Consider the following 13,774-nt stretch of genomic DNA (forward strand, 5'->3'; position numbering starts at 1 on the left):
TTTGTGAAGAAAAATCAGGAGTTCAGTTTTGAAGATATTAAATTTGAGTTGCTTGTGAAATTTCCTAGCAGAGCAACCAACTGTGCAGATGGATCTCAGAAAGAGAAGAGCCGCTCTCCTTCTGGGTTTCTTAGCGATCTAGCCACCAGAGGATCCCTCCCCTTCGCCCTGGCGTTTTGGTGTCTCTGACCCAGCCAGAACCGCGCCTGGTGGGTAGGACGCCGGGAAGTCTGGTCCCCATGGGAGTGGAGAAAGGAGTGAGACGATGATTCATGCTGATGGCTTGCAGGGTCATAAACAAAAGGAGGCACATAGGACTTCAACAACTTTCATCATTTGCGGAAACAGGAAGAACTTTCCTAGGTCCGGTAAAATCATCCAAATTTATTATAGATGAAGAATGTCATGAAAGTGTGTTAATCAGTTTAACAGTAAGGCTTCTTGAAAGTTAGGATTTAACCAGTGCAGTGGGGCAGCTTCTCAGTGAAGCAATTCAAGCACAATATAACATATACAGAACTGGAACCAGTACTCTTTTGTTTCTTGTTGGTGCATGGAGCAGTGCTGTTGAAGAATGTCTTCATCTGGGTGTCCCCATTTCGATAATAGTGCCAATGATGTCAGAGGGCTTGAACTCTTGCAGTGAAGAGGTGGTTTCCCTTCAAGTGCCTATCCACAACATATTTGGCCATCTGGACAACACGAAGACATTTTCTGGACTTGAAACATTTCGTGTCAGTTTGTGTCCTCTTCTACAAGTCCCTTCAGATACTGGTTTGACATAGGAAGAGCATGATCTCAAAGATGTTGTTTCTCAATCATTGACCATTTACAGTCTTTCTGGGAGACCTGTTAAATCACCTCAGTTCTTCAAACCTCAGGCTGAAGTTGAAATAGATAAAAACGCATCACAAACTCTGAAAAACAGTTGGCTTGCAGACACCCACTGCAGAAAGTCAATACTGATTCACAGTAGGCATTTTCATAGCACAGATAATAATCAATGGGTAAGCAAACTAGATGGATTTCTAGAACATAGTATAGCTACTTCCAAAACTTATGGATGTAATGATCTGATAGAGTTGGCAGTGGGCTTGAGTCACGGAGATCACAGCAGCATAAAATTGGAAGAGAAAGCAGTACGGCTGCAATACCAGAATGCATGTATGCAACAAGGCAATTGTACAATGCCATTTATGTTTGACATTTCAAGAATCTTCACTTGCTGTCTGCCAGGTTTACTTGAAACTTTTTCTTGTGTTTGTCCAGGATATATCACTGTTGTAGCAGTATCTAGTACTACTCTGATCAAGGAATTGCAGAATCAGCCTGTCCGGGTAGTTCTCATTGAGGGTGACCTCACAGAGAATTATCGCCACCTGGGATTTAATAAGTCTGCAAATATTAAAACAGTATTAGATAGCATGAAGCTCCAAGTAGACAGCTTAGAAGAACTGTGGACAAATTATGTATTACAGGTATTAACCCAGTTCAATGTGAACCTCATCCTGGTACAAGGAAATGTATCTGAACAATTAATTGAAAAATGCATACACAATAAGTTGTTGATAATTGGGTCAGTGAATGGCAGTGTGATGCAGGCTTTTGCAGAGGCTGCAGGAGCAGTACAGGTGACCTTCATTACACAAGTGAATGAAGATTGTGTGGGCAATGGGGTCTATGTGACCTTCTGGAGAAGCAGTCCCTTGGATATTGTAGGTAGGAACAATGGAATGGCAATCTTGCTAAAAACAGAAGGAATTAATTTGGTTACAGCAATGCTCAGTAGCCCAGTAACTGCACAGATGCAAACCAAAGAAGATAGGTCCTGGACTTGTGCTTATCGTTTGTATGATGCTCTAAAAGAGGAAAAGGCCTTTCTTGGAGGCGGTGCAGTGGAATTTTTGTATCTTCAAATTCTTGCAGAGCAATCTCTGAGAAAAGAAAGCCATGCCTGTTCAGAATGGCTTCATAATACTTCCTCTTGGTTGAGCTCATCACTGGCAATATACAGACCAACAGTGCTTAAATGTCTGGCAAATGGATGGCACAAATACCTTTCAATGCTCATTTATAATACTGCCAGTTACTCATCAGAATTTGAAGCAAGCACATTCATTCAACATCATCTACAAAATGCCTCAGATTCTGGCTCTCCTTGATCTTACATCTTGAATGAATACAGTAAATTAAATAATGGAATTTTTAAATCAGGCGTTTCAACTAAACAGGAGCAGATTCCAAGAGTTTATGACATTGTTACACCAAAGACAGAGGCGTGGCGCCGAGCATTGGATTTAGTACTGTTAGTACTTCAGACAGACAGTGAAGTTATTACTGGGCTTGGACACACACAGGTAAACTCACAGGAAGTAGAGGGGTTTTTTATTTTTGTAGTGTTATTAGCTAAGTCTTTGGAAAATAATCTTTTGGAATATATCATGCTAATAATAAATTTACTAGTAGCCAAGTTATAATGCCTAAAATACCAGCTGTTACGAAGAAAAAAATAATTGATGTCAATGACTGTTCAGGATCTGAAATTTTACACTACTTATAAGCTAACAAGTTAGCCTGTTACTGTTTCATGGGATGCTACAGAATACACAAGATACCTGGGTCAGAGACAAAAGACTTTCATTATGCACAGCAAAAGCTGTATCCAGAGCTTCTCATTGGTTTTGTCAGTACCCCATTTTTCTAAGTCTCACAGGAGCAATACAAAGAGCCAATGATGGAAACTGTACACAGTGGATGTGGATTGTGCTGCAGGAGAGAAGCACTGAGCTTGGGATATTCACTGCTTTTCTAGTAAGCAGAAACAGTCCTGCTCTTTGTCCAAGGGAAGTTTCTTATTTATTTATTTATTAATTATTATTTTTAAAATTATTATTATTATTTTATTTATTTTTTCCTTAATTTTATTTTGTCGATATACAATGTGGTTGATTATTGTGGCCCATTACCGAAACCCCCCTCCCTCCTCCCTCTCCCCTCTCCCACCCAACAATGTCCTTTCTGTTTGCTTGTCGTATCAACTTCAAGGAATTGTAGTTGTTATGTCTTCTTCCCCCACACCCGTTTTTTTTTTTTTTTTTTTTTTTTTTTTTTTTTTTGTGTGTGTGTGTGTGTGTGTGTGTGAATTTATTTATTTATTTTTAGCTCCCACCAATAAGTGAGAACATGTGGTATTTCTCTTTCTGTGCCTGACTTGTTTCACTTAATATAATTCTCTCAAGGTCCATCCATGTTGTTGCAAATGGCAGTATTTCATTCGTTTTTATAGCTGAGTAGTATTCCATTGTGTAGATGTACCACATTTTCCGTATCCACTCATCCAATGATGGACATTTGAGCTGGTTCCAACACTTGGCTATTGTAAAGAGTGCTGCGATGAACATCGGGGAACTGGTATCCCTTCGACTTGATGATTTCCATTGCTCTGGGTATATTCCCAGCAGTGGGATAGCTGGGTCATATGGCAGATCTATCTGCAGTTGTTTGAGGAACCTCCATACCATTTTCCATAGAGGCTGCACCATTTTGCAGTCCCACCAACAATGTATGAGAGTTCCTTTTTCTCCACAACCTTGTCAGCATTTATCATTCAGAGTCTTGGATTTTAGCCATCCTAACAGGGGTGAGATGATATCTCAGTGTAGTTTTGATTTGCATTTCCCGGATGCTGAGTGATGTTGAGCATTTTTTCATGTGTCTGTTGGCCATTCGTATATCTTCCTTTGAGAAATGCTTATTTAGCTCCTTTGCCCATTTTTTATATTGGGTTATTTTTGTTGTTGTTGTAAAGTTGTTTCAGTTCCTTGTATATTCTGGATATTAATCCTTCGTCATGTATATTTTGCAACTACTTTCTCCCACTCTGTTAGTTGTCTTTTAGCTCTGTTAATTGTTTCTTTTGCTGTGCAGAAGCTCTTTAGTTTGATATAATCCCATTTGTTTATTTTTCCTTTGGTTGCCCATGGTTTTGGGGTCATATTCATGAAGTCTGTGTCCAGTCCTATTTCCTGAAGTGTCTCTCCTATGTTTTCTTTAAGAAGTTTTATTGTTTCAGGGTGCATATTTAATTCTTTAATCCATTTTGAGTTGACGTTAGTGTATGGTGAAAGGTATGGGTCTAGTTTCACTCTCCTGCATATTGATATCCAGTTCTCCCAGCACCATTTGCTAAAGAGGCAGTCTCTTCCCCAGTGTATAGGCTTGGTGCCTTTGTCAAAGACCAGATGGCTGTAGGTGTGTGGTTGATTTCTGGATTCTCTATTCTATTCCATTGATCCGTGTGTCTGTTTTTATGCCAGTACCATACTGTTTTGGTTATTATAGCTTTGTAGTATAGTTTAAAGTCAGGTAGTGTTATGCCTCCAGCTTTATTATTTTGCTCAGTGTTGCTTTGGCTATGCATGGTCTTTTGTTATTCCATATAAATGTCTGGATAGTTCTTTCCATTTCTGAGAAAAATATCATTGGAATATTGATGGGGATTGCATTAAATTTGTATATCACTTTGGGTAGTATGGACATTTTCACTATGTTGATTCTTCTAATCCAAGAGCATGGAATATCTTTCCATCTTCTTTCATCCTCTCTAATTTCTCTCAGCAGTGGTTTGCAGTTCTCATTATAGAGATTTTTCACATCCTTGGTTAACTCAATTCCTAAGTATTTTATTTTTTTGGTGGCTATTGTAAATGATTTCTCTTTCTGCATGTTCACTTTTGGAGAATACAAATGCTACTGATTTTTGTGTGTTTATTTTGTATCCTGCTACTGTGCTGAAATCATTTATCACCTCCAAGAGTTTTTTTGTAGAGGCTTTAGGCTGTTCGATATAAAGGATCATGTCATCTGCAAACAGGGACAGTTTGACTTCATCTTTTCCAATCTGGATGCCCTTTATTTCCTTCTCTTCTCTGATTGCTCTGGCTAGTACTTCCAACACTATGTTGAATAGGAGTGGTGAGAGTGGGCATCCTTGTCTAGTTCCTGTTCTTAAAGGAAAAGCTTTCAGCTTTTCCCCATTCAGGATGATATTGGCAGTGGGTTTACCATATATGGCTTTGATTATGTTGAGATACTTTCCGTCTATACCTACCTTATAGAGGGTCTTTGCCATGAATGAGTGTTGAATTTTATCAAATGCTTTTTCAGCATCTATAGAGATGATCATATGGTCCTTGTGTTTGATTTTATTAATATGGTGTATCACATTTATTGATTTGCATATGTTGAACCAACCTTGCATCCCTGTGATGAATCCCACTTGATCGTGGTGAATAATTTTATGTATGTGTTGCTGTATTCTGTTTGCTAATATTTTATTGAGGATTTTTGCATCTATATTCATCAAGGATATCGGCCTGTAGTTTTCTTTTTTGGTTATATCTTTACCTGGTTTTGGTATCAGGATGATGTTTGCTTCATAGAATGAGTTTGGGAGATTAGCATCTGTTTCAATCTTTTGGAATAGTTTGTAAAGAATCGGTGTCAATTCCTCTTTGAATGTTTGGTAAAATTCTGCTGTGAATTCATCTGGTCCTGGGCTTTTCTTTGTTGGGAGCTTTCTGATAACAGCTTCAATCTCCTTTATTGTTATTGGTCTGTTCAGATTTTCTACATCTTCATGGCTCAGTTTTGTGAGCTTGTGTGTGTCCAGAAATTTATCCATTTCCTCCAGATTTTCAAACTTGTTGGTGTATAGTTGTTTATAGTAGTCTCGAATGATTCCTTCTATTTCAGATGAATCAGTTGTAATATCACCTTTTTCATTTCTAATTTTTGTTATTTGAATCTTCTCTCTTCTTTTTTTTGTTAGCCATGCTAATGGTTTGTCAATTTTATTTATCTTTTCAAAAAAACCAACTTTTTGATTCATTGATCTTTTGTATTGTTTTTTGGGTTTCAATTTCATTAAGTTCTGCTCTGATCTTAATGATTTCTTTCCATCTGCTAACTTTAGGTTTGGATTGTTCTTGTTTTTCTAGATCTTTAAGGTGAAGTGTTAGGTTGTTCACTTGCCATCTTTCCATTCTTCTGAGGTGAGCATTTAATGCAATAAATTTCCCCCTTCATACTGCTTTTGCAGTATCCCACAGGTTTTGGTATGATGTATCATTATTTTCATTAGTTTCAATAAATTTTTTGATTTCCTGCTTGATTTCTTCTTGGACCCATATGTCATTAAGTAGAATGCTGTTTAATTTCCATGTGTTTGTATAGTTTCCAGAATTTCGTTTGTTATTGATTTCTAGTTTTAATGCATTATGGTCTGAGAAGATACATGGGATAATTCTAATTTTTTTGAATTTGTTGAGACTTGATTTGTGACCTAATATGTGATCTATCCTGGAGAATGATGATCCATGTGCTGATGAGAAGAATGAATATTCTGAGGTTGTTGGATGGAATGCTCTGTAGATATCTGCCATGTCCAATTGGTCTAGAGTACTGTTTAGATCTTGTTTCTCTGCTGATTCTTTGCCTAGATGATCTGTCCAATATTGACAGTGGGGTGTTCAGGTCCCCTGCTATTATGGTATTAGTGTCTATTTCCTTCTTTAGGTCTAATAGAGTTTGTTTTATAAATCTGGCTGCTCCAACATTGGGTGCGTACATATTTATGATTGTTATGTCTTCTTGATGGATCAGTCCTTTTATCATGATGTAGTGTCCCTCATTGTCTCTTTTTATGGTTTTTAGTTTAAAGTCTACTTTGTCCGATATAAGAATAGCTACTCCAGCTTGTTTTTCTTTTCTGTTTGCATGGTAAATCTTTTTCCATCCTTTCACTCTTAGTCTATGTGAGTCTTTATGGGTGATGTGGGTCTCTTGAAGGCAGCATATAGTTGGGTCCTCCTTTTTAATCCAGTCAGCCAGTCTGTGTCTTTTGATTGGGGAATTTAAGCCTTTTACATTAAGAGTTGTTATTGAAAAGTGTTGATTTATTCCTAGCATTTTGTTGATCGTTGTTTGGTTGTCTTAGGTGTCTTTTGTTCCTTGCTTTCTGATTTACTGTTTGTTTTCTGTGTTCATTGGTTCCTTAGATTGTAGATAGCCTGTTTGTTTGTTTGTTTTCTCTTCATGAATGCCATTTTTATTATACTAGTGGGTTTAGATTTTTCTTGGGTTTTTATGGCAGTGGTAGTTATTTTTCAGGAACCAAATCCAGTACTCCCTTGAGAATTTCTTGTAAGGGTGGTCGTGTGGTGGTAAACTCCCGCAGTTTTTGTTTGTCTGAGAAATATACTATTTGCCCTTCATTTCGGAAGGATAGCCTTGCAGGGGAGAGTATTCTTGGCTGACAATCTCTGTCTTTTAGTATTTTGAATATATCATCCCATTCCTTTTAGGGTTTGTGATGAAAAGTCTGATGTTAGCCTGATTGGGGCTCCCTTATAGGTGATTTGACGCTTCTCTCTTGCAGCTTTTAAGATTCTCTCTTTGTCTTTGAGTTTTGCCAATTTGACTATAACATGTCTTGGAGAAGACCTTTTTGGGTTGAATACATTTGGAGATCGTTGAGCTTCCTGGATCTGAAGATCTGTGATTTTTCCTATACCTGGGAAGTTTTCTGCCACTATTTTGTTGAATATGTTTTCAATGCAATCTCCTTTTTCCTCCCCTTCTGGAATACCCATGACTCGGATATTTGAGCGCTTAAGGTTGTCTGATATCTCTCTCAGACTTTCTTCAATGCCTTTGATTCTTTTTCCTTTCTTTTTGGTCTGCCTGTGTCATTTCAAACAGCCCATCTTCAAGTTCAGAGGTTCTCTCTTCAACTTCCACAAGCCTGCTGGTTAAACTCTCCATTGTGTTTTTTATTTAGCTGAATAACTTCTTTAGTTTGGCAAGTTCTGCTACATTTTTTTTCAGGGGATTGGTTTCCTTGTACATTTCCTCTTTCAGTTCCTGTATACTTTTCCTCGTTTCATCATGATGTCTAGCTGAGTTTTCTTGTATCTCATTCTGTTTCCTTAGAATTATCACTCGAAATTCCTTGTCAGTCATTTCAAGGGCTTCCTGTTCTATCGGATCTAGAGCTTGAGATTTATTATCTTTTGGTGGTGTACTTTCTTGATTTTTCGTATTTCTGGTATCTTTTCTTTGATGCTTATTCATTGTGGCAGGGGGTTTCACATTCCACAGGTTTGACACTATTGACTGACTAAGATGTTGCTGTGGTTGCCAATTTGGTATGGCTACCTCAGTGACTGCTCAGTTGGCCACTAGTGCCTTGAGTGTGTGGTTGCCTCGGGTCTTGGGTCTCTCTGGGGAGCCACCTCTCTGGTCAGCTTGGACTCTGCCGGGCTGCTGGGTGACAGGGCGGTACCGCAGGGTGTCGCTCCTGCCACTGCCGCTTTCCCCGCTGCTGCTGGTGCCGCTGCCACCAGCACCACTGCCGCTGGCTCCGCTGCCACCGCTTCCACCGCTCCCGCTGCTGCTGCCGCTACCGCTGGTGCCGTTTCTCCCACTGCTGCCGCTGGCGCTGCAACCGCCAGTGCCGCTTACGCCGCTGCCGCTGCTGCCAGCTCCTCCACTGGATTCTGGGACAGCTGCATCTGGCATGGCCCTCAGGCTCCATCACAGCCCCCTGGAGCCGCGGGCAGTCACCACTTGGCTTCCTAGCCTGGCTCCCGCAGCCCTGAGCTGTCCAAGGGAAGTTTTTACCATGTGCTTCAAAGTTGCTTAGTATAAACATGAGCCTGGGACATGGACTGGGTAAAGATCAGTAAGTATACAGGGGTGCTCAGGGCCTCTTCCAACAATCCACTCCTCAGCCTGATGTGTTCTTGGCCAAACTCTAATTTTCACATGAGGATACCACTCCATTGGCTACTCTGATTAGTTTGACAAACAGGTTGTTTAGTCAGTACCAAATCCATTCAATTGATCTCATATAGTGATTAATTAAGGCTACTATCAACAGACTCTGAGCAGAAGGATAAAGCCAATCTGTCTTTGTTCAAGTATTATTTTGTTGGAATAATAATTTTGAACGTTAAACTGTTTTTAAACATAAAGTGTATTATTTTTACCTAGGTAGGTATTAATACTTTTATTCTACCTCTGTATACTATTAAAACTTAATTTTTGGTAAAATGTTACAAAGATTATGAGTGCCACATATTAACATAGGTGCTCAGCTTACTTTATATAATAGAATTTTTTGTGGAGTTGGTATTTGCATGTCAGTAGTACTAAATGTTTAATAAATCCTTGCAATAAATAATTTTCTTTGAAATTAAAAAAGAAAAGAAAGAAAGAGATGAGCTGGAGACATACATGTTGAAACCACCTGCAAATGGACTGTATTTAAAGCCACGGGAACAGATGAAATTTCTTAGTGGGAAGGTGTAAAGAAGGGAAAAGGGCCCAGAACCAAACCCTGGAAAACTACTTTGGAGGTCAGAGAGAAGACGAGGAAGAGAAGCCGGCAAAGAGAAGTAAAAACAAGCAGCTGGCAGAGTAAGAAGAAATCAGGAAGAGTGGTACCCTGCAAGCCAAGGGAGGAATGTTTCGAAAAACGGGCGCTTGAAGCCACGAAGCCCTGGGGCTTGGTAGGCAGAGGTGGCTAGAGCAGCGACTCGCTGAGGAGACCTGCACTGTCCCTAATGCTTCTCCTCTCCCCCTTGTGTGCTCTGCTCCCTGCTGGCCATCCTGGGTATGTGCCTTTCCCAAAGATGAACATTTTCCAACCAACTGCATCTTTTATCTCACCCACCCTAGGTCACCCTGACAGCTTCTCTGGGGACACTGAACACCCTCGCTGACATCCCAGACAATGTGGTGCAGGGCAGAGGCCAGAAGCAGCTGACCATTTCGACCAGTGACCGGAAGCTTTTGAAGTTCATCCTCCAACATGTGACATACACCAGCACGGTGTACCAGCACCATGGGGTGGACATGGGTGAGAACCTGTCCTTGGACTGCAAATGCTTAGGAGGCCAGAAAATCCCACTGAGCCCTCTCATAAGGCAATAAGTCTTCCTCCTCCTGGAAGCCTACCTAATTTTAAGATTTTTCCCTAGCTCCTGTTTCTAACCCCAGACACTTAACTTCCTAATTACTATACCCAAACATTGCCATTGACATCGTAGAGTGACTCGAGGAGAGGACAGGTCATTGATACTGTGCACCTTGCACATGGGGGGAACCATCCAGTTCTGTTACCCACTCTCTGCAGCTCTTAAAGCTGAAGACTTCAGCTGCAGTAGCGGAAGGAGCGATCTGCATCAGGACCTTGTCCTGGGCACTAACAGGAAAGAGGGGATGGGGGGGATCCCAGTTCCAAAGGCAGTGTCTTTGTCTCCCCTCTCCCTATCCCCCCAACCACAGAAATTCCTGGGAGAACAGTTCCTGCTGCCCTCAGGGCAGCCTTAGTTTATTTCTGGATGAATAAAAAGCACCTTTTTTTCTTTTGGCCAACTACACAGGACACCAACTGAAGCAAATCTGCCATGGGACAGATCACTCATGACCACTCACTGAAGAATATAGTTCTCCCCACCTTCAGATTTTCAAACATTTCCCTTCATAACATGGCCCTGTGAGGTAAAATAGGGCAGGTATTATGATCCTGGTTTTGTACATAGAGAAAAAGATGAAGTGATTTACCCAAAGTGTTTCAGATAGTAAATGGCAGTCAAACTTCATCCAGATCATGGGATTCCAAGCCCACTCCATCTACCACATTCTCACGGGAAAAAGTGTGAGCTCAGGAGGCACGCGGTAGGGTGCCCGAGGGACACACAGGAGTCAGGAGCCTGAATGTCAGACTCTCTAGGGTCCTCAGTCTCTTCCCAGCCAGGACTTTTCCTACCCTTCACTCCCCTATCATGTCGGTTTCCCTGGGGCAGCACAGAGTTAGACCCAGACACGATGCTATCCGGGCTATGACCTTATTTCTCCCTCCAGTGAGTCTGGAATCCAATTCCTCAGTGGCCAAGTTTCCAGTGACCATTCGCCATCCTGTCATACCCAAGTTATATGACCCTGGACCAGGTAAGGCCCTCGTCCTTGGAGATCCGTGGTGCACCCTGTAGACCTTCCGGTGAAATTCAGAGGGGATCACCTCTGCAACAGAGGAGGAGAATTGATCAGAATAACAGCTCTGATACGAGTCCCGACAACAAGCTTTGTTTGGAGGAAAACATTCTAGGACACACTACCCTAATGTTGCTTAAATATGTTTCACTGATTATGTGGTTTGTGCTTATTTTGAAAAAACAAACTACTGAGTTTATACATTTTAGTAAGTAATAGTAATGAAAAACCGAGTGGTACTGGAATGTGAATAGATACACCAATGGCATCAAATTGGAAATCCAGAATTAGAACAAATACATGTGGGGATTTCACTGTGTGATGAAGGCAGCTTTTCAAATTAAAGGGGGAAAAATTAACAAATTAAAGATGGATTATTCAAGATATCATGTAGGGGCTGGCCAGTTAGCTCAGCTGGTTAGAGTGCGGTGTTATAACACCAAGGTCAAGGGTTCAGGTCCCCATACTGGCCAGCTGCCAAAAAAAAATCATGTGGGATAACTGTGGAAGATAAAAAGTTGAATATCTCACAGCTCGTACCAAGATAAATTCCAAACAGATCAGGTAGCTAAACACTTTTTAAGTACTAGAAAAAAAAAACCCCCGTGGCTTTTAAAAAATAATCTTGGAGTGTAAGGCATGACACAAAACTCAGAAGCCATAAAGAAAAGACTAAAAACATAAAATATACAAAATTTTAGAATGTTATTATGGTAGAAACCCACCGTAAGCAAAGTCAAATGACAAAGGATAAATGGGAAAAAATATCTTCAACACATATTAAAGTCAAAGGTCTAATTTTACTTAAGAGCACCTATAAATTGATAAGAAAAGAACATCTAAAAAAAGGTGGAAAAAGGCACAGTTCACAAAAAAAATTCAGCAATACTTTTAGCCATGAAAATATATGCTTGATCTCACATTAAGAAAAGTGCATGAAAAAACTACTTTCAGGGGCTGGCCCGTGGCTCACTGGGAGAGCGTGGTGCTGACAACACCAAGTCAAGGGTTAAGATCCCCTTACCGGTCATCTTTTTTTTTTTTTAAAAAAAACTACTTTCATATCAAAAGGTATAGACAAAGGTCTTCCTACTGCTGATAAGACTGTAAGTCGGCACTTTTCTGGAGGCAATTTGGCAATATCTATTAACATTTTATTTATTTATTTATTTACATTTACCAGTTTATTATAAAGAATTTTACAAAGGATATAGACAAAGAGATGCATAGGGCAAGGTGTGGGGGAACTATCAACACTGTAAATGTGTATTTCATTTGGGTCAGCAATTCCATTTCTACAAATTATCCCACAGACATTTACATCTGTGTGAAATGATGTTTGTTTGAGGTTATTTACTGCAGCATTGTTTGCAGTGACAAAAATTTAGGGTGAACTGGTTAAATCAAGTGTGCCCCATCCAGATAATGAAATGCCATGCAGTTGCAAAACAGAAGGAATAAGGTTTTTTTTATGCTGATGCAGAATGCTTTCCAGGATGCGAGCAAGGTGCAGAAGAGAGGGAAGAGTGAGCTAACCATTTCTCTAAAAAGAAAAGGAGGGAAGAAAATGTCTGTACATAACTGCTTGATTATGGAAAAATAAACAAGAAATTGGTAATACCGGTTGCTTTCTAGGAGGGAACCAAGGAGTCGGGGAACAGGGATGGGGAGAAATATTTTCATGGTATAAATTTTGAGGGGCTGGCTGGTTAGCTCAGTTGGTCAAGCACCGTGTTATAACACCAAGGTCAGGTGTTCAGATCCCCGTGCCGGACACTGCCCCTCCCCCCCCAATATGTATATAATAAAGGAAATAAATGAGTCATTTAGCTTTTGATATATGAGGATACTTCAAAAAGTTCGTGGAAAAATGGAATTAAAAGGTAATATGAATCTTTCCATGAACTTTCTGAAGACCCCTTGTATTTAGCATTTTGACCCACTTGACATTTTTTGAATTTATTACTTATCTATTCAAAATACAATCTGTTTTATTCAAATATTAATTAAATTATAATTTTAAAGTAAAAGCACTAAATGTCTATTGAGAAAGATTTAAAATATTTGCTTAACGTAATAACTACCTCAAATATAAAATAAATAAGTTCAAGAAAATTCACCAAAAACCTTTCTTGGACTTCAGATTTGTTTTAAATATAAAGTGTTACAGATACAATGGAAATATCCACAGTCTTATTCTCTTCTCTTCCTCCAGCAACCGTGATCATCTGTATCTTTTCCCTGCTTTTGTACGTTTAATATGTGGATTTTTACACACACGCACACACGTAGCATCCAGTGTGGTTTTATGTGTTTTTGAGCTTTTCATAAAAGTTATCACACTGTATGGTGTGAAGGTCTGGATTCTGACCTTTTATTAGTAACTTATCTTTTGATTTTTGTTTCTGGGGTCTTTTGTTTTACAGAAGTTTTATCCTCTAATATAGAAAAATCGGTTAGTTTTCTTTCTTTTTTCTTTAAAAAATTTTTTTTATCGAATCAAAATTGATTATAGATATTTTGGGGGTTCAACATTGAGATATGTTGATCAAATCAATATTACTAGCACATATATTGTTACAAATCGTAGTTCTTCTTCTTCTTCTTCTTCTTCTTCTCCTTCTCCTTCCTCTTCCTCCTCCTCCTCCTCCTCCTTCTTCTTCTTCTTCTTCTTCCTCCTCCTCCTCCTCCTCCTTCTCCTTCTTCCTCCTCCTCC

At 39.6% G+C, this 13,774-nt stretch overlaps 2 protein-coding genes across 2 annotated transcripts in view; both read left to right on the plus strand.

Moving 5' to 3' along the window:
- B4GALNT2 (beta-1,4-N-acetyl-galactosaminyltransferase 2 (SID blood group)) overlaps positions 1-13,774 on the plus strand; it is a 44,948-nt gene that overhangs the window by 22,746 nt on the left and 8,428 nt on the right. The window contains exons 6-7 of the mRNA XM_063112631.1: positions 9,742-9,922; positions 10,930-11,016. Of these exons, the coding sequence (XP_062968701.1) occupies positions 9,742-9,922; positions 10,930-11,016 (268 nt within the window). The remainder of the gene's footprint in view (positions 1-9,741; positions 9,923-10,929; positions 11,017-13,774) is intronic.
- LOC134389471 (Bardet-Biedl syndrome 12 protein-like) lies at positions 273-8,660 on the plus strand. The gene is given in 2 exon segments (XM_063113036.1): positions 273-2,393; positions 8,406-8,660. Coding segments are annotated over 2 exon segments (2,376 nt in total).

This window comes from Cynocephalus volans, chromosome 10 (genome assembly GCF_027409185.1).
Source record: "Cynocephalus volans isolate mCynVol1 chromosome 10, mCynVol1.pri, whole genome shotgun sequence".
Taxonomy (NCBI): Eukaryota; Metazoa; Chordata; class Mammalia; order Dermoptera; family Cynocephalidae; genus Cynocephalus; species Cynocephalus volans.